Source organism: Larus michahellis, chromosome 6, assembly GCF_964199755.1.
Source record: "Larus michahellis chromosome 6, bLarMic1.1, whole genome shotgun sequence".
In the NCBI taxonomy this organism is placed as follows: Eukaryota; Metazoa; Chordata; class Aves; order Charadriiformes; family Laridae; genus Larus; species Larus michahellis.
This window is the reverse complement of record NC_133901.1, coordinates 9,846-36,571: the sequence shown is the minus strand read 5'-3', so window position 1 is coordinate 36,571 and position 26,726 is coordinate 9,846. Positions and strand designations below refer to the sequence as shown.

The 26,726-nt window shown below is 45.3% G+C and overlaps 1 protein-coding gene across 13 annotated transcripts in view; it reads left to right on the top strand.

Annotated features, from left to right (window-relative positions):
- The window catches only part of ABCC5 (ATP binding cassette subfamily C member 5), a 71,308-nt gene extending 45,262 nt beyond the window's left edge, over positions 1-26,046 (top strand). For 3 of the 13 annotated variants that reach the window (XM_074592088.1, XM_074592092.1, XM_074592091.1), the window contains 2 exons: positions 402-485; positions 3,063-5,099. In XM_074592088.1, coding sequence (XP_074448189.1) covers positions 402-485; positions 3,063-3,122 — 144 coding nt within the window. In that variant the 3' untranslated portion in view covers positions 3,123-5,099. Of the gene's footprint in view, positions 1-401; positions 1,948-3,062; positions 5,119-5,553; positions 6,541-13,143; positions 13,285-14,070; positions 14,223-14,663; positions 14,781-15,948; positions 16,185-18,509; positions 18,624-19,664; positions 19,778-20,723; positions 20,833-22,268; positions 22,497-22,810; positions 22,954-23,629 lie in introns of those variants that run through there. The other 10 variants (XM_074592089.1, XM_074592096.1, XM_074592098.1 and 7 more) reach the window with 6 other exon arrangements.
- Positions 26,047-26,726: the final 680 nt, after the last annotated feature.

Below are 26,726 nucleotides of genomic sequence, written 5' to 3'. Positions count from 1 at the left end.
TTTTCATGAAGCTATGTGCTATCAAACAGGCATATGAGAGATACTTCACCCACTTCTCAGGCTTCCGTGTGGGAGCCATAAATAGTTAAATCTAGCGTAAGAACATTTGGCAAGACTCTTAAAGGTAGAGAAGGCAGAAGCCCATAGCATCTGCCTCTGCTTGCCAGAGCCCCCAGAGGTTGCTGCCTGATGGGTAGTTCCAGCGTTTGTCTGAGCTGGTTTGAAGCATCCCAAGTTACGGTATTTATGCATAACTGCACATACTTTCAGTGCCTGTTGTCTCATCTAAAGATTACTGCCATGCTTTGGCTTCTTCACTGCTGTGTCACAAGTCCAAGGGGTGGGAATCCATTTTCTGCTGGATTTTACTGACATACTTTATCTGCCTTGTTTGCTTTTAGGTAGTGGAATTCGACACGCCGTCTGCCCTTCTGGCCAATGAGAACTCGCGCTTCTATGCTATGTTTGCTGCTGCGGAGAACAAGGTTGCTGTCAAGGGCTAAAATTCAGGGCAAAGTCACTTTAATTTTGGAGAGCTACACTCTCTGCCTGTGGCAGGCCAGCTCTTCTTCCTCTTCCTCCTTCGAGCAGATTATTGCCTTTTCATCTTTTAATTTTTAGCACAATGTGTCAAGCCAGAGAGATTTTTAAAACTGCGTCAGAAGAATTCTTCATGTTTTTATTATTGTATTTATTCCATAATCATATTACTAATTTTTTGTTATTAAATGCACTCTACAAATGGCTCAGGGAGCCATAGTTATAAATGTATCAGAGGCCTATAATGAAGCTTTATACATGTAGCTATATCTATACATAATTCTGTATATAGCCTATATTTACAGTGGAAATGTAAGCTGTTTATTTTATATTAAAATAAGCACTGTATTAATAACAGTGCATATTCTTTTCTATCATTTTTGTACAGTTTACGGTACCAGAGATCTGGCTTTGTTATCGGACTGTATCAGACACCATTTTGTCTTTTACAGTTGGTCTTTTCCTAGCGCTGGATTTTCTGTGTGTCTTGAGTGGAAGTGAAGCTTTGCAATAGTGTCCTTTATTGTCACATCTTTGTCGTCTAGCGCAGGGGAGAAGAGCTCTGTGGTGTAACTCTATCGCATTGTAACTTATCAAAGCTATTTGGAGCATCGCTAGTGTTCACCACGGCGGCGGCTGCTGCTTCCCATGATGCTTTCCCAAAGCAGGGTTTTTAGTGATCTCCTGAGTGGAGAACCACTTCTGGGTCACAATAAGGCCTCATATTTTCTCAGTGTCCTGATACGGTATTTCTTACTGTATCAGCAAGGTTTATTTTAATGCAAGCAAGCCCAAGCTCTTCCTGCTTCGCTGATCTAACACAACCAAAACCTAACTGTTCATGAAATGATCTGTAATAAATTAATCGTAAGGTTCAAATCATACCCTGTATGCTAGCGGGAAAGCCTTTTCAGAGTTGCTTCAGCTGACTGACTCCTTTATCTTGAAGCTGCCACTCCTCAATGGCTTTCACTGGCACGGGTCACACTAACTCTTTGTTCTGCTCACTTATACTAAGGTTGAACAACATCAATATTTCCTGTTTCTTTATTGCACACTCGTTAAGGAAACAGTCCCCAACCCCAGGTCTTCTGGAACTGTAAGCAGGTTCCTGTTGATCAGGATGTAACACTGGTGTAGGACATAGTTTTCTTACTGTAAAGAGACCTACCTCAGGTTACTAGGTCCTGCGTAGTACGTTGCCGTGATCACTGTACACCATCCCTGTTTTACGGGACCTGTGGCCCAGGTGGGCACGGTCCGCTCCTATAGTAGCCGTGACTTATTGAATGGTCAGCGTTGCATGTCTTTGTCAACTTGGACATTTTGTAGCCTTAGCATGTTTGCAAAATGTCTCATGGAGGCAGAAATCTGAAAAGTAAATAAAACTATTTTGGGTTTTGTAAATTTTATTGACTTAAGTGGTTTGTTTTGGGCAATAAATCACTTCTCACCTTTTTGAGCCCTGGAAGACGGTTTTTGCAGGCTGGTTCTTTTATTTTTTTACTTGTCTATGCATTGTGGACTGATCTATCTTCCTTCAGAGTGGAAGCGTTTCTTTAAAGGTGTAGTGCACAATTTTTGTGCCCTACAGCATGGGAGTGGCTTGCAATATATGCATGTTTGTGTTGAGTAGTACAGGCAGCAATAATTTATAATGCATGTATTCAAGTCAAGTAGCACGGGGGGAGGTCAGATGGAATACAGAAGATCCTTCCTAGGCTCAGATTTTTCCACTTTCTTTACCGGCAAGCATTACTGTTTATAATGTGACATGATTGCAAAGTCACAGCAACAAGCATTTCTATCTACCGATACCACAGGCAAATCACACATTAACAGAGCTTAGACTGCAGCTTGGAGATAGCAGCACATAAAGCATCGTTTGTTGTAGTTATTCTTTAGGAAGTTTTTTTCCCAAGCAAGCATTAACTAGCACAGATCTTACCCTGGTCACAGGCCTGCGCCCAAAAGTACTCTGTCAGGGACTGGCCACTGCTTTGTTCAGCGTTACTCGATGGGAGGAGCGGAGTGTCTGTATGTTGTGGTTAGGACAGGGAGAAGTGGTAGGCCTCTCTCCAAAGAACACCCAGCTAAGTGGGGGGTTCTTTTTTCTCAGAAACTTGAGGACAAAAAGAAACCGGGGAGAGTCATGAGGGAGCAGGGGTGACAGGCCAAAGAGGTAATGAACGCCCTGCTTCCTCCCTAAAAGCAGAGCTGGGTAGAATGTGAAGATGAAGGCTGAACACCTTAAGGGGAAATGCATCTGCCTAAGACTGTGTTTAAAACAGCTCAGTCAGTTGTCACGTGCGGCTCTGTCAAGGACAGGATTGTCTTGGGCCCTGCAGAACTGAGTTTACCCCACAAACTTCAGTATTTCCCTTGAAGAAAAAGGGCTAATGTACCTAATTCTCACGTGCCACTGGGGTCAGAGCACGGCTTCATTTGGCAGCTAATGCTGAGCTAATGGCAGTCTGGGCTAAAAGGGAGCCGTCCTGATCTTGTCCTCCTTCTTCTTCCAGGCTGGGAGTTCCTTCCACTGTCCCGATGCCAGCAGTGGCTCTTGCCTGGTCCAGCAGTGACCCAGTTCAGAAAGCTAACTTGCAGAAAGTTCACCCTCCAAAAGCAGGAATGCTGCACAAGAAGGAGACAGGAAGGCACACCTGGAAGGGAGGTGAAGTGGGGCTGCTCTTTTCAGTAGGTGCGAACTGTAACGCTAGCATAGGTGCGCGAGGAAACCGCGCTCGGGATCCCCTGCATCAGACTGCTGCTTCCCAGTTACGCTCTCCTAAAGAGGTGAACGCTTCCCTGCTGCTTCAGCGAGCTGAAGTGGCTCAACGAGGTGTCAAACAGGGGCCTGCGGTGGAGCAGGCAAACAGCCACCTGCGGGCAGCAGGGATTAGCTCAACCGTTTTGTTAAACCTTAGTGCCGGCATTGTTACTTTGGAATTAAGGAGACAGACTGCCAGAGGGAAACGTTCTTTCTGCTATAATCGCTTATCTGCTTCATTTGGCGCTTGTCTCACAGACAGTACAGAAGTATTGCTTCTCGCATGGGTAGCAGTAATTCTGTTACTGGCGTTCGTCCTGAACCACAGGAGCAAGCTGAGGCCTGGCCCAGGGCCCTGTCACTGAAGTGGAAGGAAGAAGCATCAGCATTTACAAACCAGACTGAAATATCTGTATCTTTGAAGCATTCTACAAGAGGCTGATGATGATGGGAATTTTCAGGAACTGGATCGTGCTTTAGAATTTAGTGCAATATCCCGGAGGAGACTTCATCCTGCGAGGAGTAGAATAAGACTGAGATTCGGATGGAGGCTTTCCTTAAAAAGACCCTACCCAAAATAGCACGGAGATAACACATCCTCCGTAGTGTACAGCAAAGGCTGTGGCCCAAGACCAACAGCTGTGCAACTGGAGAGAGATTTGCCTGGGATAACTGGATTGCTGTATTACCCTCAGGAATTTCAGTTGCATCAGTTTTGGTTATTCGGTCCAAATCCAGAGTGCAGATGGTCCCGATTCATTGTCCTAAGGTTAGAGACTCAGAGAGAACCTGTTCCTGCTCATCTCCTCTTCCTGGTGAGTGGAAACATTGTACTTGCTTGGGACTTCAATCAAAACGCAGGTAGGATTCTTCTAATGTTACCCAATGGAGTTAACGTGCAGCTGGATGGAGGTAATTAGGCCCAAAGTCAGGCCCTGAAGTTGTGCTGAGGGGACTCTGCCATTACCTGCGGTGAAGATCCTGCAGGGTCACGTCCCGAGGTTGCTGGGGCTGTGTTCTGTGTATTACTGCTAGGTGAAAGCCAGACGGAGATAAGCAGTCTTAGTACATCACCGGGAACAAAGTTTGAGATAGCACAATTATTTCAAAAGGCAAATGGTATGAGTGAGAGAAGGTACTGGAAGGAAAGGATAAATGCAGAAAATCTGATTTATAAAAGGAGGGTGCGGAGAGAAAAGGTGGGAGGACAAAAAGTTTCTCTTAGTTAGAAGGGGATTGGGTGAAGACAAAATTTGCTTCTTGAAGATGCTTCAAAAGAACACGCTGAAAAGATGCAGGGTGGCCGTAACGCCCTCCTCCACCAAAGAGCTTTCCTGAATGCTGCCTTGTCATATTTTTTTTTTTTACTGCAACTGGAGTGTGTGTTTTACTACCTATAAGTAATTGCACAAAGGTTTGCTTCATAGTCCCAGCTTCAGGTCAGTCTAGGATAATACTGTGACTTGTTTTACTCTGGGTTCAGCTGGAGACAGCAGCCACGTTGTGCTGGGGCCACGGTTTCTGCCTCGAGTGTGACAGAGTGGAAACTCGACTGGAACCTGGTGCAGACGCTGCTGTCAGGCTTGTGAGGCTTTTACAATGTACCCCTGTGGGTTCATTAAACCCACAACCGTGTAATAAAAGTTCCTGCGTCATCCAAAAGATGTGCCTGGGAGACTCATCGGGTGGCTCAGGTAGGCAAAGCCTAACAGTGAAAATACCCAAAAGTACCCGACATGAGTGTCGCACGTGGGTACCACGAGGAGTTCGGATCACGGTCACTCCCGCAGCCCCCGTCTCTTGCCGGTGCCCGTCGGAGAAACGAGCGGGTGCATAAAAATGATCATCGGGTGGTTTCTGCCCGTTCCGATGTAAAAGCGGCAGCGGACGGCGTGTGCCCGGCCGCCGAGCGCCTCGTGTCTGAGCGGGCCCCGGGGGCAGCCGAGGAGGGCGGGGGGCGAGACCCGGGGTGCCGGCGGAGGGACACTGCGGGGGAGCGCGGACTGGGGAGGGGGAGCTGAAATAGGCACCGGGGGGGTGCGGGTTCCTGCGGGGCGCGGCGGTTCGGGGCTCTTTCTGCTGGAGACGGGGAAGGCGACAGTGAATCGTTCCGGCGGGGGCGGGGCTGGCCGGCAGCGACCTGCGCGGCGGCAGCGGGGTGTCGGTGCCGGGGGGCCCGGGGCAGTCGGGGGCGGGGCGGCCGGACCGCCCGGCACGCGGCACGCGCGGACGCCCCCCGCTGCGCGCGCAACTGTCGTCCGGGCGGGAGGGGGGGCGGGGCTGCCCTCGTGCGCCCCTCTGCGTGGCGCCCCCTGGCGGGCGCGCCCGCTGCCGGCTGTTCCGGGCCCGGACCCTGCGCTCCCTCGGCCGGTGCCGCGCGGGGCCTGCGCGGCCCTTTCCCCCCCCACCGCCCTCCCCGCCCCGGCCGCTCCGGCCGCCGGGGCCTCCCTCCCCTCCCCGCCCGCCCATGGATTTCACATAGCAGCCGCCGCCTCCGCCTCCTCCGCTCCATGGCGGCTCCGGCTCCGCGGCCGCCCGGCCTGTGCTGCTGCCGTAAGGGGTCCGCGGCAGGGCCGGAGGCGCCGCCGGCCCCGCCGCCTCCTCCCGAGCCGCCGCCGGACGTGGCGTCGGCCTCCAGCTCGCAGCTCTTCAGCCTCCGCCACCTGCACCTGGGGCTGGAGCTGCGGCCCGACGCGCGGGCGCTGGCGGGCTGCCTGGTGCTGGAGCTCTGCGCCCTGCGGCCGCAGCCCCGCGCCCTGGTGCTGGACGTCCACCCGGCCCTCCACGTCCTCTCGGCCGCCTACCGCCGCGCCGCGGCGGGGGAAGCGCCCTGCTCCTTCGCCTTCTCGCCCGCCGAGGCCGCCGCCGCCGCCCCGGCCCCGCTGCCCCCGCCGCCCTGCCCGCTGCCGCCGCCGCCCTGCGCGCCGCCCTGCGCCGCCAGCCCGCCCTCCACCGCCACCTTCCTCTCGGCGCCCTGCATCGCCGCCGGACCGCTGCCTGCCGCCGCCGCGCCCCCGGGGGAGCCGCCCGCCAGCCCCCCGCCCGCCGCCGAGCCGCCGCCGCCGCTGCCCCTCTTCGCCCAGTCGCCCTGCGCCGCCTGCCCGCTCGGCTTCAGGGTGGACCCCTTCACCGACTACGGCTCGTCCCTCACCGTCTCCCTGCCCGCCGCCCTCCAGCCGCACCAGCCCTTCCAGATCATCGTCCGCTACACCACGGCCGACGGCCCCGCCGTGAGTACCGCGCTGCGGGGGGGGGGCGCGTCGGCGGGGCCGGGCCGGGGAGCTGGAAGAGGGGCCGAGCCCTGGGGCGGCCGGCGGTGCCCTCCCGCGCCCCCCGTGCCTTCCTCATATTTTTCCTCCTGCTGTTATTGACCATCGGGGAAGCGCCCCGGCCCTGCAGCAAAGACGGCGGCAGATGCTTCGCTGTCAGCCCCTCCTTTTATGTCCCCTCCTCGCCCGGCAGTCGCCTGCCGGCTTGTCAGCGGCATCTGGCCCCTGCCCGGCCCCTGCCCGCCGCCACCGAGCCCTGCGCGCCCCAGCCGCGCTCGGGGGTGATGCTGCTGACGACCCACTCGCCCTCCCTTCTGCCCCCGTCGCCGTGGCCCCCAAGGCTGTTCGCCCCGAGCACGACAGTCGTTTTAAAGTTTTTTGTCCTTCAAGGGCGTTGCGGTTGTTGGCGAGGAGCGTGAACGTTTGAAAACTCCTGCCTCGACCGAATTCTTTGGACGAGTTGTGCAATCCGCAAATACAGGAGTTTCCCTGTGGGTTTTGCCAGGTGCTTACAAAATCAGGCCTTGCGCACCTAGGCTGATGTTCCAACAAGCCATGGTCCGGAGCTTTGAAAAGAGCAGGGGGAGATACTCTCCTACAAGTTATCTGCTGGAAAAAAGGATGAGAAATGGTCCAAAACATCCATTTTGATGTGGCCAAGGGAGGTGCTTCCTTGTCTGTGTGGATCAACCTTCCTCAGTAACAAGGTGCTTTGTAAATTCTGCCACTTCTTTTCAGCCACTGGTGTTTAGAAGCACTTTATTCCTGACCTTTTTGGTGCTGTCTGTCAGATCTTGTGTTTTTTAAGAAATTATGATAGGGAAAATGCAAAGTTATCACTGGAAAGCCAGTTCTTTTTGTTACTGCATAGTCTGTTCAAGTTGGGAATTATACTAATGTGATTTTCATCATGTGGTTCATTGATCAATTTCCAAAAGGAATGGTTTTTTTTTGAGAGTCTTGCAACTTTGATGCCTCTGTCTTGCCTGATGGAGTTGGCTCTCAGCCTGCTGGTTTGGTATTGCTGGTGCATTGGTTAAAACCAGTAAATGTGCGGATCCATTTGACTATTACAGCATATTTAACAAGAACAGGAACTGAAGGTATCAGTTTCATGCAAAATAACCCAATAGCAACTTATATACTATGCCTTTCGTTACCAAAGTGTTCCTGAATAGAATGAGTTTGATGGATCTTTTCCTGTCTAATTTTAATACTATATTGAAGCTTACAAAAGTAACTTCATCCTTAGAGTGATCTGTATAGTCTTAATGCATTGGCTCAGTGGGAATAGTGAGTTCTGCTTGAAGATTTTTTTTTTTTGACAGAATTTTCCTTCTATTAGATGGTGACCTTTTAACACGCTGGTCCTTCCCTAAAAGTGCAAAAAGGAGATTAAATTCTGGCACTTCTGAAATTGAGATAGTGAGGATGTTGCACCTCTGGAACTCCTGGTTTTAATATTGCCTTGTACGATACTCTGCTGTAGTTTGTCTGCACTGAAGAGGTACATGGGAGATGTCTTTAGGGCCCACAGTGTGTTCAGAAGATTATGGTCTTTATTTTTCTTCCAAGATCTTACGAAGAAACTTATTTATTTTGTCCAAACTGTGCCTTGTTTATGGTGGGAAGGCTTTAAAGCTAATTCGGTGTTGCTGTGTGCTCTATAATCGTTCTCAGTCTGGCTGAGCCATTCCTCCCAAAGTACACGATAACATAACTTTCCTCCTCTTGAACAAATTGTTTTATTTTAGGCTAGCCTGTGCTCTCTCCAGAGGTTTGCAAGCCCTGTTGCCAAAGGGGCAGACTGTCCTGCTGTGTCTATGGGGGAATGATCTCGGATGCAATGGAGTACCGATCTGAGGCTTGGCTTTAGGAATGGTCTGAGAACCCCTGGAAGGTGCAGGGCCCTGATTGACGTGATGTTCATTTAGTCTCACCTTGCGTTAACGTGTTGCCTCCCTGGCCCTGCACACAATCCAGCGTGAACGTTACATGTTTGAGGGTGCTGGGAGCATGAGTGGGGCTTTTTTTCCATTCCCTCTGTTGTTTGTCTTTCTTCCCCTGGGTCAGAGGTGAGCTAGCTATTCTTCATTCTGTCTTCGGCAGTTTTTATTGTACTTTAATGGCGTGTACTGCTTCAGCTGAAATGAAGCTACAAGGGCTAGCGTCAAAAGATTATTGATGGTTACAGTGTCAGGGGCACGCACTGCCCTTTTCAAGCGATACTGAAAAGTAGAAGCGGGCGTGCTGGCTGGCATAAATCGTACCATGCTTCCTCGCTCACTATTGTAGATTTTGGCTGGCAAAGTATTTGTCCTCGAGTAGCACCTGTTCTAGCCCTTCATGTTCAGCACGCCGAACTATTTTTTTTGGATCCAAAGTCACTTTGTGCTATTGTAGTGCTATCTGTTGTTGCTGTTTTTCAGCCTAGCATTGCATTTTAATAGGGATGAGTAACCCATGTGTGTGTAAGCGTGAACGGGTTTATACTCATGTCTAGTACATTTCCTCGCAGTCCCTTTTCTCTGCACAAGTGAAGCAACTTTACAGCGTTAGACCTCTCTCCTAAAAGATATGTTTTCTTTGGCCTTTCTCTGAATATAATCTTTTAGGTCAGGGTTTATTTTCTGTGGGACCTATAAAACAGTAAATTCATGTTACGGTGCAGCACGGACGTGTTGGCAGTAAAATCAGCAGCAAAGATAGTAGTCTGTTTAAAATTGGAAACCTGTTGCCTCGATACACTTGGTTTGAGCCATCTGGATCTGTTATTCCACCGTCCCATTATTTCTCATGTGGAAGAAGGAGCCAAGATCTTTCGTTGTTTGATGGACATTGAGAGACAGCTGAGAGATTAAATCTGCCTTTCGCAGAACATTCCAGCTCCCTGTGCTGTTAGGAAACCATATGCTCGGTACATCACCAATTCACTTCACCAGCGAGACTGTCATAAACGTTGTGTGTATCTCACGGTGTGGGCTGAAGGCACACACCAACCAGGTGTGTCAGTGACAGCAGTCCTGCTTTTCCTCCCCTTCCTCTCTCTCATCCCTTACTTCTTGGTCCTACAAATACTCTTTCATAAGACTTCCCCCCCCCCCCCCCCCTTCCCCAGGGAGAACAATCTGCAGATGCAGTGGGTCTCTTACCCGCTGTGTCACGCCTCTGATTTGGCAGCGCACATGTTAACACCAGTGCTATTTTCTTTCCATGACAATCTTAAATGCAAACGCTGCTCTGTGTTCTGGTATAAAAAACGATAGCATTTCCTCATCTTCAGGATTTAGCAAAAAGGACAGCCCCTTTTGCGGTGCTGGAAACTTCCCTGTCATTCCCTTAGCTTTGTCCCAACTCCTCAGTCCTCCTAGAGTGACTTGCTGTCCTGGGATGCCTCGCTCCGGCCACGTCCCCCGCATCTCAGGTGTGCAGTTTACTTTGTCCTCAGATGGAGCGACCTGTTGTTTGTCTGGAACAGAAGCTGTGGCGTTGCAAGCTCTTCTTGGGAGCTTCATCGATAACGCGGGTACAAACGTGGAGAGATTTAAAATTGTGAAAGAGGCTTAGTTAATTGTCTTTGTCATTTGCCGGATTTGGGTAAAAGATCATAATCGAAGTCAATAAAAATTATATTCTTGGCAGGTGTCTTATAAAGTGTGAGCTTCTTTGCAGTATGTGGGCAGGAGGAAACTTGCCCTGCCCAAAGCCTCTGTTCAGCATAGGAACTAAGCAGCAGGGTTTTTTACTTGGAAGTGCATCATACAAGAGCTTTAACGTGTGAAACAGCTCTCCAGTATACATGAAAAACTAGACAAAAATGATGAGCATTACGATGATGAGACACACATTTCCTAAGGGGAGCACAGAAGGGATTTGGATGTAGAGTGGATGGTACGGCCCCAAATACTGCTCTGTCCCTGTGCCCTGCTCCAGCCCCGCTCCCTGCGCTCCTTTCTGGGACACTGCTAATACTCGTTTTCCCCAGTCCATAGTCCTGGCTCTGTCCGGCAGCGTAGCCTGATCTATTTATATTACGGATCTATTTATATTGTTTCGGGATAACTTTCATCATTGTTCCAAGTGCATCTGGAAAGAGAGACGGAGGCTTGCCGTGTAGCTGCAGACATTAGGAAACAGGGGAAAAAAATACTTCATCCTCTGCAAATGTGTTTTCCCTCTTGGCCTGTTGGGCTGGTGCTTCATTTAACTTCAACCAAATGTCAAATAAAGGGGGACTGGTTGAAAAGAAATTGTCCTTAGTTTATGGAGTTTCTTGTAAACAAGAATCAGCTTTCAGTTCCCCTTTGCTTCCTGCTTATGTTTTCTTCCTGCGCTGGTCAGGGAGAACTTCCCGTTATCTCTCTGCTCTAAAGACATAGTCTGTCAACCCTTTTCCCTTCCTACTCTAGTGGTGCAATTTAGGTCTGGTGATGTCTTGTCTCTCTGTTTTCTTTGTTAGCCTTTTCTGCCTCTCAAAAAGCAAAGGAAACAGAACCTTTTGCAGGTGAGTCTCTTCAAGCAGGGTGAACAATGCAGACTGTAAGTCAGATCTTTTGTGATACAAAGCCACTGATCAGAGGAGTGCTTTTACGTTGGCATTGGGGCAGATCTTTAACAATTTAATTTCTGAGCCTTCTTGCTGGATCTTTAGAAAACTACTACCCTGGAGTAAAACGTAGCACTTGCATTTTTACGTGAATGTGTGTTCTGGGGGGAAGCTGTTAGTTTCAAACTGTGGGTTTTAATGAGACGTGTCCCCAAATGCCTTCTGGAATAGTTGTCTCCGGTTCCACAGCGTCACATCGCAGAGAAGACATTCACTGCTACGAAATGCAGGTAACCATGGAGTGGAAATCTGTAGCTATGTAGTGCACCTCAGCTGTGACCTGGGGATTTGGCAAGTGATAGGCTGAAATGCAGCACATGGTCTGAATAGTCGCATAGCCTTAGCCCTCGTGGTGTAAGCGAGGCAAGGTTCGTCAGAAGCCGTGCTTTAACCATGTTTCTGGCCCAACAGGCTTGAAACAGAAGAGGGTAATTTTAAAACAAATTTCAAGATGAGAATGCTGCTCTGAGATTCATCTTACTTCTAAAAGGTTTTAATTTTGTAATGCCTCCCACCTAAAAAAAACCCCATTTGCCAGTGGAAGCGTGAAGTGCTGTATGAATAACTGAAAGCTCCTGCCGGTATGTTTCTTTTCCTTGCCTTCCACTGATCCCCAGGGTGCTGCTGAAGCAGAGGATTTGGGAGAGGAGCACGTTGGTGTCTGAGGAGAAGGGTCTAAAGGCAAGGGAAGGGGATAACAAAGAATAACCTTATAGCACAGAGGTAGAGAGAGAAAACTTTGACTTCCAGAACACAGAGAGGTTAACTAGGAGACAGAATTGTAATATGCCATTAAAACCAGAGCAGATATAGTACCCAGGCTTGTCTTCTGCAAGTATTCCGTTGCTTTCTTTTGAGAACCAGAACAGAACTAGTGTCTTCACCGCTATTCCCTGAATTCAGCTTTATTGGTTGCTTTGATCTAAGAATTCAGCAGACTCAGAAGTTTTATTCCTTGTGCTTGACTGTTCCCAAGTCTTCCAGTGGTTCCAACATTATTGCAAGTTTCACAATATTTGATACTTTCCATAAAAGTTCAGCTCCAGAGTTCTAGGATTACAAGAAAATCCTTATTTAAAATTGTTCTTTCACTTCAAAGTTGGAGGCAGGGAGCATAAACATTACATTTGAAACAGAAAAACAAAAAAGGCAAATAGCTGCACTTTTTCATATTATTCTTAATCTGCTCTAATTATTTGCTGAGGGCCTGACTCATGATTTATTTGCTGTTTGATACTGAAAATCGATGTGCTCAGTGGTGGGTTTTGTTGGTTGTGGGTTTTTTTTTTTGTGACCACCCAGAATCTCCTTATCCACTCTGTAAAAAGAGGCCTCCGGTGTCATTGACCAGATGTTTCTTACATATACTGACTTTTTTTTGCATTCTGTCAAAATGTTTGATGCTTCAGCCAGAAGGGCAGTGTCAGGGTCAGAGATAATGTTGTGTACGCTGCTCAGCCTCAGGGTTTTTGGTTTGTCGGTTTGAAGGGGGGAGTGTTGTTTTGTTTTTCTTTTTTTTTTTTTTGTTAGTTATTTGCAGCTTGCGCTACCTGACCCATGCTACTCCTGTTCATGTTGAGTTAAAAACACAAAGATATTCAGAGTACTCCCTCTGAGATCAAGGTTGTCTGTATGTTTGGCGGGGACTTGTTATTAACCAAGCAAATTGATACAGCAGAAATAGCGAGTGGCTGGAGGGCACTATGTTGTGTGGCACCACTCGGTGTTCAGACAGCGAGAAATTACTCTGAGTAGCTGCGGCAAATAAACATGAGTAGAAACATGTATTGTTAGAAATTGAAATGTGCCCTGTGCCAGGTATTCATCCAGGGAGCCAAACAGCCGAGGTGTTTCTGCTCCTCCACAATCCACTTGATTTCAGGTTTTGTTTTTTGGCAGTTCATCGTTGTGATTTTTCTCCCTTTCCCTCACCTCCTCTTCACATCGTGTTTCAACAGATCTGGTGGCTGGATCCAGAACTGACGTATGGCAATGCCAAGCCATTTGTCTTCACGCAGGGCCACTCCGTGTGTAACCGGTCTTTCTTCCCCTGTTTCGACACACCAGCGGTGAAATGTACCTACTCGGCTACTGTCAAGGTAGGTGACCAAAGGGCTGTAAATGGTTCATGGAGCACTTAGCTGCTGTTAATTTGTGAAAGCATGGTTACATTGTGTATGTACATATGATATAAAATATTCATTGTGACTTTTAGTGTTATAAAAAATACTGGATTTTTTTAGATGCTGTACTGGTTCTTGGGCCAGGATCGGGGTACTGCCACAAAGGCAGCTCTTGCCTGTCACACTTGGGTCTTGCCGTCCCTGTACTCAATGCTGAAAGAATAATCATGAAATGGATAACATGAAAGAGAGAATTTGGCCGGTCACTTCCAATAGTGGTTATTGATGATAATACTCAACTGCATTTTTTCAATTCTTGAAAGAAAGAACGCGAAGTTTTCTGAAAGCAGCATCAAATAATGTTGGATTTTGTGTAGATGAAATAATTTGATATGTGGGCACTTTGGAGGGAGCTGGCGAAGGAACCCATGCGATGTAGGAGGAGTAATATTTTTGGTTGGTATGTTTTCATGGGCTGGATAGATTGTGGTATAGGAACCCCACAGAAATCGTATATTTTGTCTTATCTCAATTATTGTTTTTAATGTACATCCTCTTAGGCATAAACGAAAAAAAAAAATATTAAGGAGAGATAGAATCATAGGGTTGGAAGGGACCTCTGGAGATCATCTAGTCCAACCCCTCTGCCAGAGCAGGGTCACCCAGAGCAGGTGGCACAGGAACACGTCCAGGCGGATATGTGGTGTAGTCATTCAGCTGTGATCATCTAGTGAGTTGATGTGTATGCGCTTGGTTTTCCAGGCTCCAGCAGGCATACAGGTGTTGATGAGTGCCACCCAAAGCACCTACTTAGAAGAGGAAGGTGTATATCAATTTTACATGGAGTATCCAGTTCCTGCCTATCTTGTGGCCCTGGTGGCAGGAGACCTTACACATGCAGACATAGGTCCAAGGTAAGATTGGCAGTGAGTTGATTCTGCTTTTTGTGTCTCTGTGCAGTGCTTCAGGTTATAAGTAGTAAAAATACTTTTGAGTCATTTATAAGGGAACAGTTGGGACCACGAGCTGGGAGCGTTCAGCGTTTGAGGTTTAATTGGGTGTAAAGAACCGCACGGCACTGCACTGGCAAAGATGTTTCCTTCTTTCATAAATGTTGCCTATTGTCCCCTGTAGTCATTACAGCTACTTGCCTTGCCTCATTGCCTCCAGGGGGCTTAAGGGCTCTTTGATTCACTCTTGTCGTGTATCCATTGAGCGTTAGTCTAAAGAAGGCCCGGGTCTGATTTGAGACCTCTTAGCACTATTACCATACATGGAAGCGTGGTGAGAAGTCAGGCTGTTTTTTCTAAGAGATAATTCAGTTTGCTGAAGTATTACCTGATGTTTTCTGACAGGAGCAGAGTGTGGGCAGAGCCTTGCCTGCTGCCAACAGCCATCAGCAAGCTTTCTGGCATGGTTGAGCGCTGGTTGACTGCTGCAGAGAGTCTGTATGGCCCATATATATGGGGAAGGTGAGTTTAATAAGTCTCCCAGGAAGGTGTAGCGGGGACAAAATAACCTTGAGAAATGATTGTGCTTTCTCCCTACACTAGCTATAGCGGGACAAATGAGCCTCTCAGCTGGCAGCACTGTAGTAGTTGGAAACAAACTCTGGAGTGTTGTCTTTGCAAGTGGCAGAGAGGACCGTGGAGCCATGGTGGTGTTTTGCCTGGTATGGTGGACAGAACTGGAGGTTTCTAAACAATGGATCTTCCCTGAGGAGTGAAGGTGTTTTATACTATAGTGTTTTGTGATGCAAGTCCAACATTGGGCTGGACACCATTTAAAGTGTATGGCAATTTTATCTTATTTATTTTTACATGTTGTACTTGACATATGATATGTTCATTCTGATATGCCTGTGGGTGCTGAAAACCTGACTCAGTACAAATTCATTGAGAGCCTCCGTCCCTGAAAAACAAACACATAGTTTCTGAAGTTAAGTTTGACTGTGCATTAGAGTGAATGTTTTCATTCTTTGTATGGGAGAAGATGTTTGCAAAGGCTTCCTATATTTATTTGCTAAAGGTAAGCAGGAAGAACGTGGTGGTGTTAACTTCCAAAATGTAGCTTGAAATGGTCTGAGAACAAGGCCCAGTGTGCCAGTGCTGATCACCGATGGAGAAATTTAGAAGACAAAACAAATAGTATTGTTACATTCTGAAGCAGACAGACTACAGTCATTTTGCTGACACTGCAGGTACACCAAATCAATTAATTCATTTGGTAGCTTCCCAGCCTCTCTCTTTCCTGGGAGCCTCTGGGGACTTGACACTGTGTGTGTGGGTAGTGTATGTAGAGTAAACTTAGCGTTTCTGGCTCTCGGATATACAACTTGTGATGAGTTTGCATGTGTGAAGGGAGCATGACGCTTCTGGGAAGTGCTGGATATGCTGCACATGAAAAGACTGTCTAGTTTTACATACAAACACGAGCAAGTCCTTGGCCAACAGGATAAACTCCGTCATCCCCTGCTCAGAAGAATTAAGCACCAGTGGTCTAGAAAGTTTGTTTCTAAAGTCACAAAAAACCCTCAGAAGAGCCTTCCCTAAGGAAAAAAATACAAAGTTTCTGTGTATGTCTTTTGAAATAGCTGTAAATTACCTATCTCCTCTCTCTCTTCTCTCTCCCTAATTTTAGATATGACATTGTTTTTCTTCCTCCATCCTTCCCTATTGTTGCCATGGAAAACCCATGCCTGACCTTCATCATCTCTTCCATTCTGGAGAGTGATGAGTTTTTGATCATTGACGTCATTCATGAAGTTGCCCACAGCTGGTTTGGAAACGCAGTCACCAATGCTACGTGGGAGGAGATGTGGCTGAGCGAGGGGCTGGCCACATATGCGCAGCGCCGGATCACCACTGAGACCTACGGTATAGCTGCAGAAATGTTTCTCCGTGTGATGTGTCTGACCAATAATTGAGAGTCGGCTGCATAGAATATTTGCCTTGGAGCTCAAAAGTCTGTAGGGAGCTAGTTTTTTTTTTTTTCTATTTCTGGAGCACACACGTCTCCAGACTTTGCGTTGAACATCTGGATGCCGAGAGTCTGACGTTGTCTTGGCTTTGGGTGGAATCAATACCTGATACGGTACTAGGGGCTTTGAACAAGGTGCGTTGGTACAGCGTTGTAAGGACGTTTGTAGGAACTTCGGAACCACTGTTGGGTACCAGGCAGGTTTTCATGTGTCAGAGCAGGGAGAGCGGAGGATGTTTCAGAGGAAGATGTAAGAAATCTTGTGGTTACATTGTGAAATAATTATTCTCTGAACAAGTGTCTTTCTAATCCTGATCAGTTGGTAGCTACCTGCTGTTGGAAAGAATGATGGCAATAGCCCTGGTTAAAAAAAAAAAAAAGTACACGTCTACGTAGCTGTCTGTCTATCTGTTTGAGGCTTCCCGTAGAACTGTACGGCCCTGCCTTTGCTTATATCAGTGAATTTCACAGGTTGGTTGTGTGGTACTTTCTTTAGAATATATAAGTAGTAAATCATTCCTATTGCTTTTCAGTTTAATTGGACTTTTATTGAAGTGAATAATGGGAACGTACATTTCTCTAGTTTGTTGTGTTGTGTTCTTAAAAGCCTGTACCATGTGTATTCTCATGCGTCTACTGTAAATAATCTTGGAAAAATTTTGGGAAATCTCAGCAGCGAGAGTGTTCAGGAGAACGCCTTTGTTTTTATTCATGTATATTGTTTTTGGAGATGAGCTGATGATAATGAAGTTCAGCAAAAGAAGTGTTCTGAGCGTATATGGAGATATTATATGTATATTATATGTCTTTGAAAGCTGTTTTATGTTGAGTAATTCTCAGTAGTTAGGACTGTTCTTATAAGGCACGTTATGCATGGCAATAACATGAATAGTCCAGAAGATAATGACCTGTCTTCTATCTCATCTTAGTCTGTCCTTGCTGATTTTTGGTCTATTCGCTTGAAATTCTGAACTGATTGTTTCAAGAAGCGACTGTTCAGGAAACTGAAATGCCTTTCCCTGTGCCATTCATTCATGAGCTCCTCTTGCATTCCATTTTGTTTCAAGGACATACCTCTGCTCTGAGTCTTGCCATTTCTGATGTAATCTCTGGAGTATCTTCTGCTGTTAATAAAAAGGCATCTTTGTAATTACATTGTTTACAGAAATTGGAGTCCCGTGACCACCACACCTCTTGGATCTTGCTTAATCCTCCTCCCGTTTGTCGCTTGAAGTAATCACCCTTAACACTAGATATCCTGGTTCTTGCTTTCCCCTGTGAAGCACATATGCCCCTTTCTCTACCAGTACGCGTTCTTCTATCTTCCAAATACATCCTGGTTCTTAGTTCACATTTTGCTTATATCGGATTCCTCTGCGTGTGCATTGAGACTCTAGGATTGTATCCATGTAACAACTTTTCAGCTTATCGTTGAACGCTTAGCAAAGAAAGCTGAAGTAATAGTGCTGGATAAGTGCCTTCTGAATCCGAGAATCCATTTCCTGCAGCTTTTTACATCCGCAAGAGGATAGGAAAGGTCTTGGCTTGCCAGTGTAATGTAGCTAGTTTGACTTGGAAGCATGGAAGGTTCTGCGCTGCAGTTAGATAGAAGAGTAGCCTACCCAGTTGCAGCTGTAAAAGTCCTAATGAGTGGGAGGTGAAAATCATATGATACGATATGGGTAGGATGCTAGATGAAGCTTAAAAAAGATCCACAGGATCTGTAGTATACCAACTAAATCTAATTCTTTTCTGTTTTCACCCAAGAAGTGACGTTCTCTTAGTAATATCCTTGGCACTGAAGATGGAATTGTGTGTCTCCTATTCTACTTGCGACATTACTTTCTTTTGTAGCATTTGATTGCTCCTTGAAAGGTGCCTGTACAATACTTACTCCAATGCTGCTCTGCTTATCTTGCAAGAACTGATAAGATGACGTCAGGGATGTAAACTTTAGCATAGTTTTTCTGCTGCTTTGTTTTTCAGTTCAGCCTGCTGCATAATCAGAGTGCATAAATGCACTGTTTTAGGTACTGACTGTCATTGCAAATTGCAAGGATTTTTTACGCTCAAGTTTTTCCACCATTACGTTACTGTGATCCTGTCTCGCTGTTGTGTCTTTTACACCTTCAGCAGCTTTTATTTTGTATTTGTGCTCGTTCTGCACAGGTCAGGTTTTGCTAGTCATTTTCCCACAGCTAATATATTTCTTTCTTGGGTAGGAGCTGCCTTCACATGTTTGGAGACTGCATTCCGCCTTGATGCTCTCCACAGACAGATGAAACTCCTTGGAGAAGACAACCCGGTCAGCAAGCTTCAGGTTAAACTGGAGCCAGGTATCGCTTTTGGCTGGAGCTGCTGTACACCAAACTTCTGTGTATCGATGCTGAAATATAGACCAAAAAAGACTAATTTTTGCATATCCATTATAAAAGAAAGAAAAAAGAAATACTGGTTTGTAAACTAGTCTCAAAGTAAATAAGGAAGCTTGCCTTGATGTTTTCTCCAAAGTTGGCTAACGCACCTTTATAAATACTGGTCTGCTTAACAACAGAACAGGCTCACTGGGCAGAAATGGAGTGTGAAAAACTGCCTTGAAAGCTGTGTGGTTTAGAGCTTCTGAATATGTAAAATAAAGTAGTTTTCAATCAAAATATTTGGAAACATCAAATAAAATCCTGTACTGTTAAATGTTCCTCTCTGTGTTCGTGTAAGAACTATGTATGTATTCATAAGCATACAGATAAATATACGTACCTGCTCTCCTGTTGACTGAGCTGTGCACAGGCTGTTTGTTCATCCCCTGAGCCTGATGCACGTCTGCCCTCCAGTATCGCGGATCTTCTTCGTTGATAGTTCTCTTGGTCTGTCATCATCTTTGGAGGTGGAAGCAGTCTTCAAGCTAGATGATATTTAAAACAACCTAAAATGCAAGGAGAGATGATATTGGAACCAAATGGAATGGACAAGCATGTGTTGGAAGTCTCAAAAAAAGGAATAAGTAGTGATTATCTTATATTGATATCTTCAAAAATTTGTGGTACAGTGATTCCCTGAATTTGGCACTGGAAAAAAAAGAAGTATTTGTCTTCAAATTCCAGGTGTATTTTCAGTGACTTTTAATTTGAAGTGACTTACTATATAGGGAATAAACACTTAGCTTGCAATGATTGATTATTTATTTTTTCAGCCTGTATGTTTGGACTGCTTCCATTTAATTTACTGCAGTAAATTAAATGTACTGACAACAGGCTGCTTTTGTTTTTAGGTCACTGCATCTCAACTCGGTGTTCTCTAAGGAGTCTGTATATGTAGAAGGGTTGGAAATGAGTGTCCTTATTTCAGTATCTTGTAACGCTGTTGTTTTCTCCTTTCAGGTGTAAATCCTAGTAATTTGATGAACCTCTTTACCTATGAGAAAGGCTACTGCTTTGTTTACTACCTGTCCCAGCTCTGTGGTGACCCAAGACACTTTGACTCCTTCCTAAGAGTGAGTGTTAATGAGCATGCATTTCTCTTGAGATTTAGAGCTGCTTTTTTTTCAGGTTTTGTTACCGTGGCTAATTAGTAGCGGTAAAGTTGAATACCAGTGTGTCTGAGATGGAAGAATGGTGTGGGCTGTCTCATCCCAAATGATTTTTTCTGTGTGTGACAGATTTTTCTTCAGATTTCTCTTAAGTGAATGTGCTTGTGCTCTTCTTTCATCTCAGATTCTTAGTGGTACACTAAGTAGACTACTAATACAGAGTAGTAGTATGCTTTTGTTACCTCTTGTTCTGTGCTCTGAATAATTAGAAAGCTGTTCCAGCATAGATTATCTATGACCGGAATGATGTGACTTCATTCACTATTAAACTGTAACAGCTTGTCACCCTGGCTAGAAAAAACCACAAAGGACGTGGTTTCCTCCATTGGGATAGGTTTCGTGTCTTGGAGCACATTTGCAAAACCTACAGAAAATAATGTCAGCTATTGACTTGTTGTTGAAAAGTGACACAACTCATTGCTTTTTCTTTTTTTTTTTTTTCACCTTTCTTTTATCTTTAGTTATGTAAGTATGACTTTAGTCCATAATCGATCAGGGAATAATACAGTGGCCAGCTGGGTTCTGACTTTCCACTAGCGTCAAGTACAAGGAAACCTTCCTGCCCTTGATACGTTACTATATCTGTGATCTGTATCAAAAAAACGCCTTGTACTTAGCTGTCAATGTATTTGCAGCTACCCAGGTTTTTACTTGTTATGGTGCTTTCCTCATCTGGGAGGAGGGGGGAGAATATTTTTTGCTTGAATTTTTTTTTTTTTTAAACCTTCCAAATACTCATTCTTGCTCTTCCATCTTTTTTTTTTTTTTTTTTTTAATTGCATGCAGTGGTTCCACATTGAAAGGAAGCTGTCTTTCTCCTAACCATAATTTATCCTTTTTACTGCTTCAGGCCTACATTGAGAAGTACAAATTTACCAGTGTCGTGGCTCAAGATCTTCTGGATTCCTTCCTGAATTATTTTCCAGAGCTAAAAGAGCAATGTGTTGAGAGCAAAGCAGGTAGGAAATTTACTTTGTTAACTGTAAACACTGTAGAAAATCTGGATGATAAATTTTGCACTTGGCTTGGAGGATGCATAAGAAAATGCTCAGGTAGACAAAACCCTTTGGCAACAGCCAGATGTTAGTGATAGAAATGATTGTGGTGATTTATTGTTACTGCCTCCATGTTGGGGAATGAGAACATCTTATATTGCTGACAATTTTGGCATTAATCAGCTGAGTGGCCTTTGGTTAACTTTCTCATTAATTCATCTTTCACACTACAGACAGAATGATGAGTGCGTGTGAGATTTACACATGCTCAAATGCAAGGAAAAGGTGAACACACTTTGAAACTTCATCTGTTTTAATTACAGAAACATGCTTTGAGAACTGTAACTTTTCCCAAGGTCCTATCCATGCATATAAAATCTCTTCCATAATGTTTCACCCTCCCTTATATCCCCAGTGTAGCTGTTGGTGGATTTATGAAAGGTCTGTAGTCTACTAGGTGCTTATAAGCCCAGTGAGGCTAATGTTATTCTGCCGTGTGTCTATCCTTGCAAGTAATTATTGAACCCATGGGTCGGTTTAAACCAGACCAACAGCGGAGTATGGCTCTTAAGGACACTAGCTAGGTTCCTATGGGCTTTGTGGAAACTGCCTGTGGAGAAACGTAGGAAAAGCTGCAGCATGAGCTCAGCAGTTGTATGTTTTAGTTGTCCTGCTGGTTGGCTAATGAGTTAACCACAGCGTGTGCTAACATTTGCCTGGCTAATATTCAGGGGATGCAGGAGAGAGGAGTTTTAGGGCAGATGGTGTGGAACGGGAAGTATTACCAAGGGTTAGGAAAGTGCTGAGGTGGTAAAAGGTCAAGGGGAGAGCTGTGCTGGAAACTAGGCTCTTCTAGCTCTGCTGCTTGGGGAGAAACTTGTTTTTTGTTTTAGCTATTGATTGTATAAATAAACTTAAAATTGCTTGGTTTTGCTAGTGGGTAGGAGGAGTTTAATCAGCCCTCTTGCCCCCCCTGTTTTTTTTTTTGTTTTGTTTTAGTGGAGCAGGTTTTCCCCATATTCTTCAGTCTTCCTCAAAATTCTGAGAAAGAGAAATGCATGGACAAAAAAAATCTTATATTAGAACATAGTTCGATCATGGATACTTTGTTAGCCTAGTTCTTCTAAAAGCATGTGTGTTTCTTGTACTTACTCACTGTCATGTTGAGCTCTAGAAAACTCACGGTTAAATTTGGAGAGGTGTTGCTGGCACTCTTCCAGGCGTAGCGTAGACTAGCCCGACGAGCCTGCTAAGACTGTTATGTCGCTGTAACTACAGGTTGGTCTGATTTGCTATTGTTAGAACCTCTCTTAACTGTGCTAGAAGCAATCCTGAACCTTGAGGCAGCCAAGCCACCTGCAGAGACTCCTGCTCGACAATTTTGGTGCTCCTCATTCCAGGACTGGAGTTTGAACGTTGGCTTAATGCTACAGGACCTCCGTTAGCTGAGCCAGACTTATCTCAGGGATCCAGTCTGACCAGACCAGTGGAGATGCTCTTCAAACTCTGGACCACAGAGCCTCTGGACTCTGTTGCTGCTGCCAGCTGTGTTGACCTCACTAAATGGAGAACGTTCCAAACTGTGCTTTTCTTGGACAGATTGCTGGATGGGTCCCCACTGCCACATGGTGAGTACTCTATCAGGATTACAGAAAAGCGTTCCTGGAATAATTAATTGAATTCTAAAGAGCCCTACCCCTCGTTGATGTTAATTCATGTAAAGTCAGGTTGGATAGGGCTTTGAACAACCCGATCTAGTGAAAGATATCCCTGCCCCTGTGGCAGGGGGTTGAACTAGATGATCTTCAAAAGTCCTTTCCAACCCAAACCATTCTATGATTCTGTGATTTTATGATTTGTTATTCTCATTTATGATTTGTTATGACCCTCAAACTTAACAAAATAGGTCATAGTTCTTTCTCTGTGTATGTGCTCTCTTCAGAGGTGATAAAAAAGCTTTCGGAATGTTACTCCTCTCAGCTGGACTCCATGAATGCTGAAATCCGTATCCGCTGGTTGCAGATTGTAGTCCGAAATGACTATTATCCAGACCTTTACAAAGTCCGTCGCTTCTTGGAAAACCAGGTACTAACTGCTGGATTAAAATCACTGCACCTCTCAGTGCATGAGACATGTGCATGAGACATGCGACGTGAAAGACCTTGGAACTTCTGCTTCCTGGCCAAGTGTAGACCAGGTGTGTTGCGAAGGGGCTGAGCATGGCTCACCTGCTAGCGGGTGGGGAGGAATGGGCAGATGTAATTTGAAGTGCCTACAGATAATCTCTGCTTCTCTAGCCTGACTCAATACCCTTATCCCAGCTCTGCCCGGTGCTTTTTATGTGTTGCTTTGTAGCAACCCTGGCTTTTCCAGACCAGAAAATTTCACACTACTAAATGATGGGATTGTTTGAATATTTACACTTCAAGCAAGGCTAGGGCTCATCAAATTCCTTTCAGTAGTCTTTATTGTGCAGGAGCAAAATGTTAATGCATGTGTTTGCTGTGGCCTCTTCTTTGTCGTTTAAAAATAGTTTTGTCATTTGTGGAAGTAGCTCAGTCTCAGAGAGCAAATGGGTTTTTATTATAATTCATAAAAATCTTTGCACTAAACTTGTTTAGAATACACGGGGCTGTCTGTTAAGAGATGTGTTGCTTGTCTCCAGTTTGAAGTCACTCAGGGCTGTTGGAGTGTAGCTGTAGAAGAGCTGTACCTCTTGACTTTTATTGAAATGATACTATCCAGTTTTCCTTTTTTGCAGATGTCTCGGATGTACACAATTCCACTTTACGAGGACCTTTGCACTGGCACCCTCAAGTCATTTGCCTTAGAAATTTTTTACCAGACCCAAAACCAGCTGCACCCCAATTTGCGGAAAACCATCCAGCAGATCTTATCACAGGGCTTGAATCCACTTCCTGCCATAGACACTACAGCAGTCACTACAGACACGCCAGCGATGGTGCTTGAGGACAAAGTCTCAGAGGCCACAAACGGTGCCATTTCACTCAGGGATGTTAACGTGTCTGCTTAGATCACCAGCTCATGCCAGCCATGAAGCTTGAAAATGGGGACAGGAACAGAGGAAAGATATCAAGTGTCGCCTCCTTTCCCTCAGCCCTGCAGCTGCAGTGTGTTGTTGTAACTGGATTTCTCTCCCAAAACACAAAGCAAATGTGCCTTCGAGTATCCAGCTTGTGACACTGCCAGGTTTCAGAGATCTCCTTTATCTGTGAGATGGATATTTTGATTCATTTTGTACCGGGCAGGGACTCCGGGGCAGTTGCTTCTCCGTGGAAAGTGGATAGTTCCCTTTCCTTCTGGATGGTTTGTTCAAGTTTGTTGGTTGGTGGTTTGTTTATTTTTTTCCCTTTTTTTTTTTCTTTTTTTTTATCTGAGGCATGTCCTACTTGCTGTGTGTATGTTGCTGGGGAGTGTATATGTGTCAAACTGCCATTATCCTGGTATTTGGGCTGAAGTTTTGCAAAGGAGAGACTCAGGAATTGTCAGTGGCAGCAAACACATTTTCATGTTATGCTCCTTACTGTGACAGAGGTATTGTGATTTGGGAGGTAGGGGACTAATGCTTAAATAGTTAAGAAACTAATTTTAAATAGCTCCTGTTCCCCCCTGCTCCCAGGTAGCTAAATAATAATAATGCTTTTTATATGTATAAATATATATATAAAAGAACAGGGAAACCTTATGATGGATTTGAAATCCTTCTGTAGTGAACCCTACCCTCAGTTTTCCCTTTGCACTCAATGGGACAAGCAATAAAAAAATGTATAGGCTCGAATTTTCAAAAAAGTTAAATTTAGGTGCCCAAATGCCATCAATTCTGGTACTAGCCGGTTGCCTAAATCTTTTTAACTGTTTTGACAAGTCTAGCCACAACCTTTGTTAGCGTGTCAGGATGTGTAGCATGTGCATTCGTCAGATGCGCTGTGTGTCTTCTATTCTGTCCTTTTGGAAGAATTAATAGGACCTTTAATTTAATTTTTTTAAACATCCCTAGCATACGTTGGGCCTGTAAGTCAAACATGGAGATATCCATGCTAAAATTTTACTGCCTTGAATAACATTTGCCTGAATAACAGTTGCCATGTCATGCGATAGTCTGAGGGAAGCACCCTCTTGACATGAAACTTTTAAGCGCCGCTTTACCTGAGTCTGTTTTCTGACTTACGGTGGTGGTAAGGTGCCATTTCATTTACACAGCACGCTGTTTCTCTTGATCACTGGCCAGGCATGCAAGATGGGGAGACGTTCTCTTCCGTTTGTGCCGTTTGGTCTCGGGAAGCTGAGGACAAAGCACCGTTGGGTATTACAGAGTACAGGTGATGGTTCTTAGACTCTGTGCCACACTCTTTTTAACATGTGGGTACCTGTGTGCCTCTCCCACGAAGCCTCTCTGAGCTGATGTATTACCAGGATAGAAGACTAGTTTCAATAAAAGGTGAAACACTTGGAAGAGGCTCAGCTAAAGGAGATGTGAGAAAGAAACTGTTGTATCCTTCGGGGCAAATTTTAGCTCTGCTATGGGGATTTACATAGCACAGGAAGGAGTTTTTTGTGGTTTGGTTTTTTTTTTTTTTTTTTTTTTCCACCAAAAGTATCTGTTTACACCCATGTGTGGATGGGAACTTAGGTGCTGTTACTGGATCTGCATTTTCTGGCTTTAAATTAATTTGGACTTCACCGTAGCCTTAGCCTGGGCTGAACTGGGATAAAGCAATAATAAACTCAGGCCTCTGTAGTGCTTCATTAGTTTTCAAAATGGGCCATCAGCATTGTTGGGCTTCAGAACTCCAAGCTCTTCTCTTTGCTCCTTGAATGGGATTGTCTTTTTCATTCTGTTTTGTTTTCCCAGAAAGGATGGAGAATGAGGTTTTCTGTACAGATCTCTTTCGTTTTCATTTGTTGCTCTACTGAAAGAGGTTTGTGCAGGCTGGCTTTCCACCTCCTGAGTTGCCGCTGTTCGTGCTGTGTCTCCTGGACCTTGCTGCCGGCGGCAGCGACCTGGCCAAGACCAGTAACCACTCGCATCTTTTGGAATCCCAGGCCTCTGTTTTAACACGTTTTATTTTATGGGAGAATGTATGTGACCCTGGTGGGATTTTTAATTTACATGGATGCCTTATGATGATTGTCAAATTAAACTAAGCTTTGTGACAAGTTTAGCCTTTTGGGCAGTTTTTTGGCGTCCCTGCTATAGGTGTGTGGAAGAGCTAACTTGGTACGTTGTCTTTGTTTTGTCCTTTGCTGGAGTGCAGCGTAGAGGGAGTTTGGAAGCTATTTAAGAGCTGCATAGCAAGAAAGTTGGAGAGGTGGCAAAAGCAAGTAGTTGAAAGTAAATATTATCTATTGTTACTACAACTGACTGAAAAATACCAGATCAGCTGTGTGTTTGCATATATGTACATCAGAGCAGGGAAATACTGTCTGAACATAACAGACTGTTTGCTGATTAAAGACTACGAGACTTAAGTTAGTGTTTCTGCTGTTATCTCTTGTGAGATCCCATCTGATGGCTGTTCTCATAAGACTTGTTCTCTGAAACACAGAAGCAGAGCAGGATTTGTTCCAAGTATTCCATGTGTCTTCCTTCAGGTACTTTTGCTCCACCTGCGAGCAAGGAGTGCATTTTTATTTTGCAGAGACAAAAAATTGGCAGCAAGCTTGTGGAGACAAGCCTTCCTTTTGTTGATAGAAAATTAATGAATGCTTCAGGCTACTTTCTGTCTTGATTTGTAGTAGACTTCACATCGACAGGCAAATTACACTGAGATTAAATAGAAACTATTTATTTGCCTTATCTTTGGTACATTAATTTCTGATCTATTAAAGTCAGATTA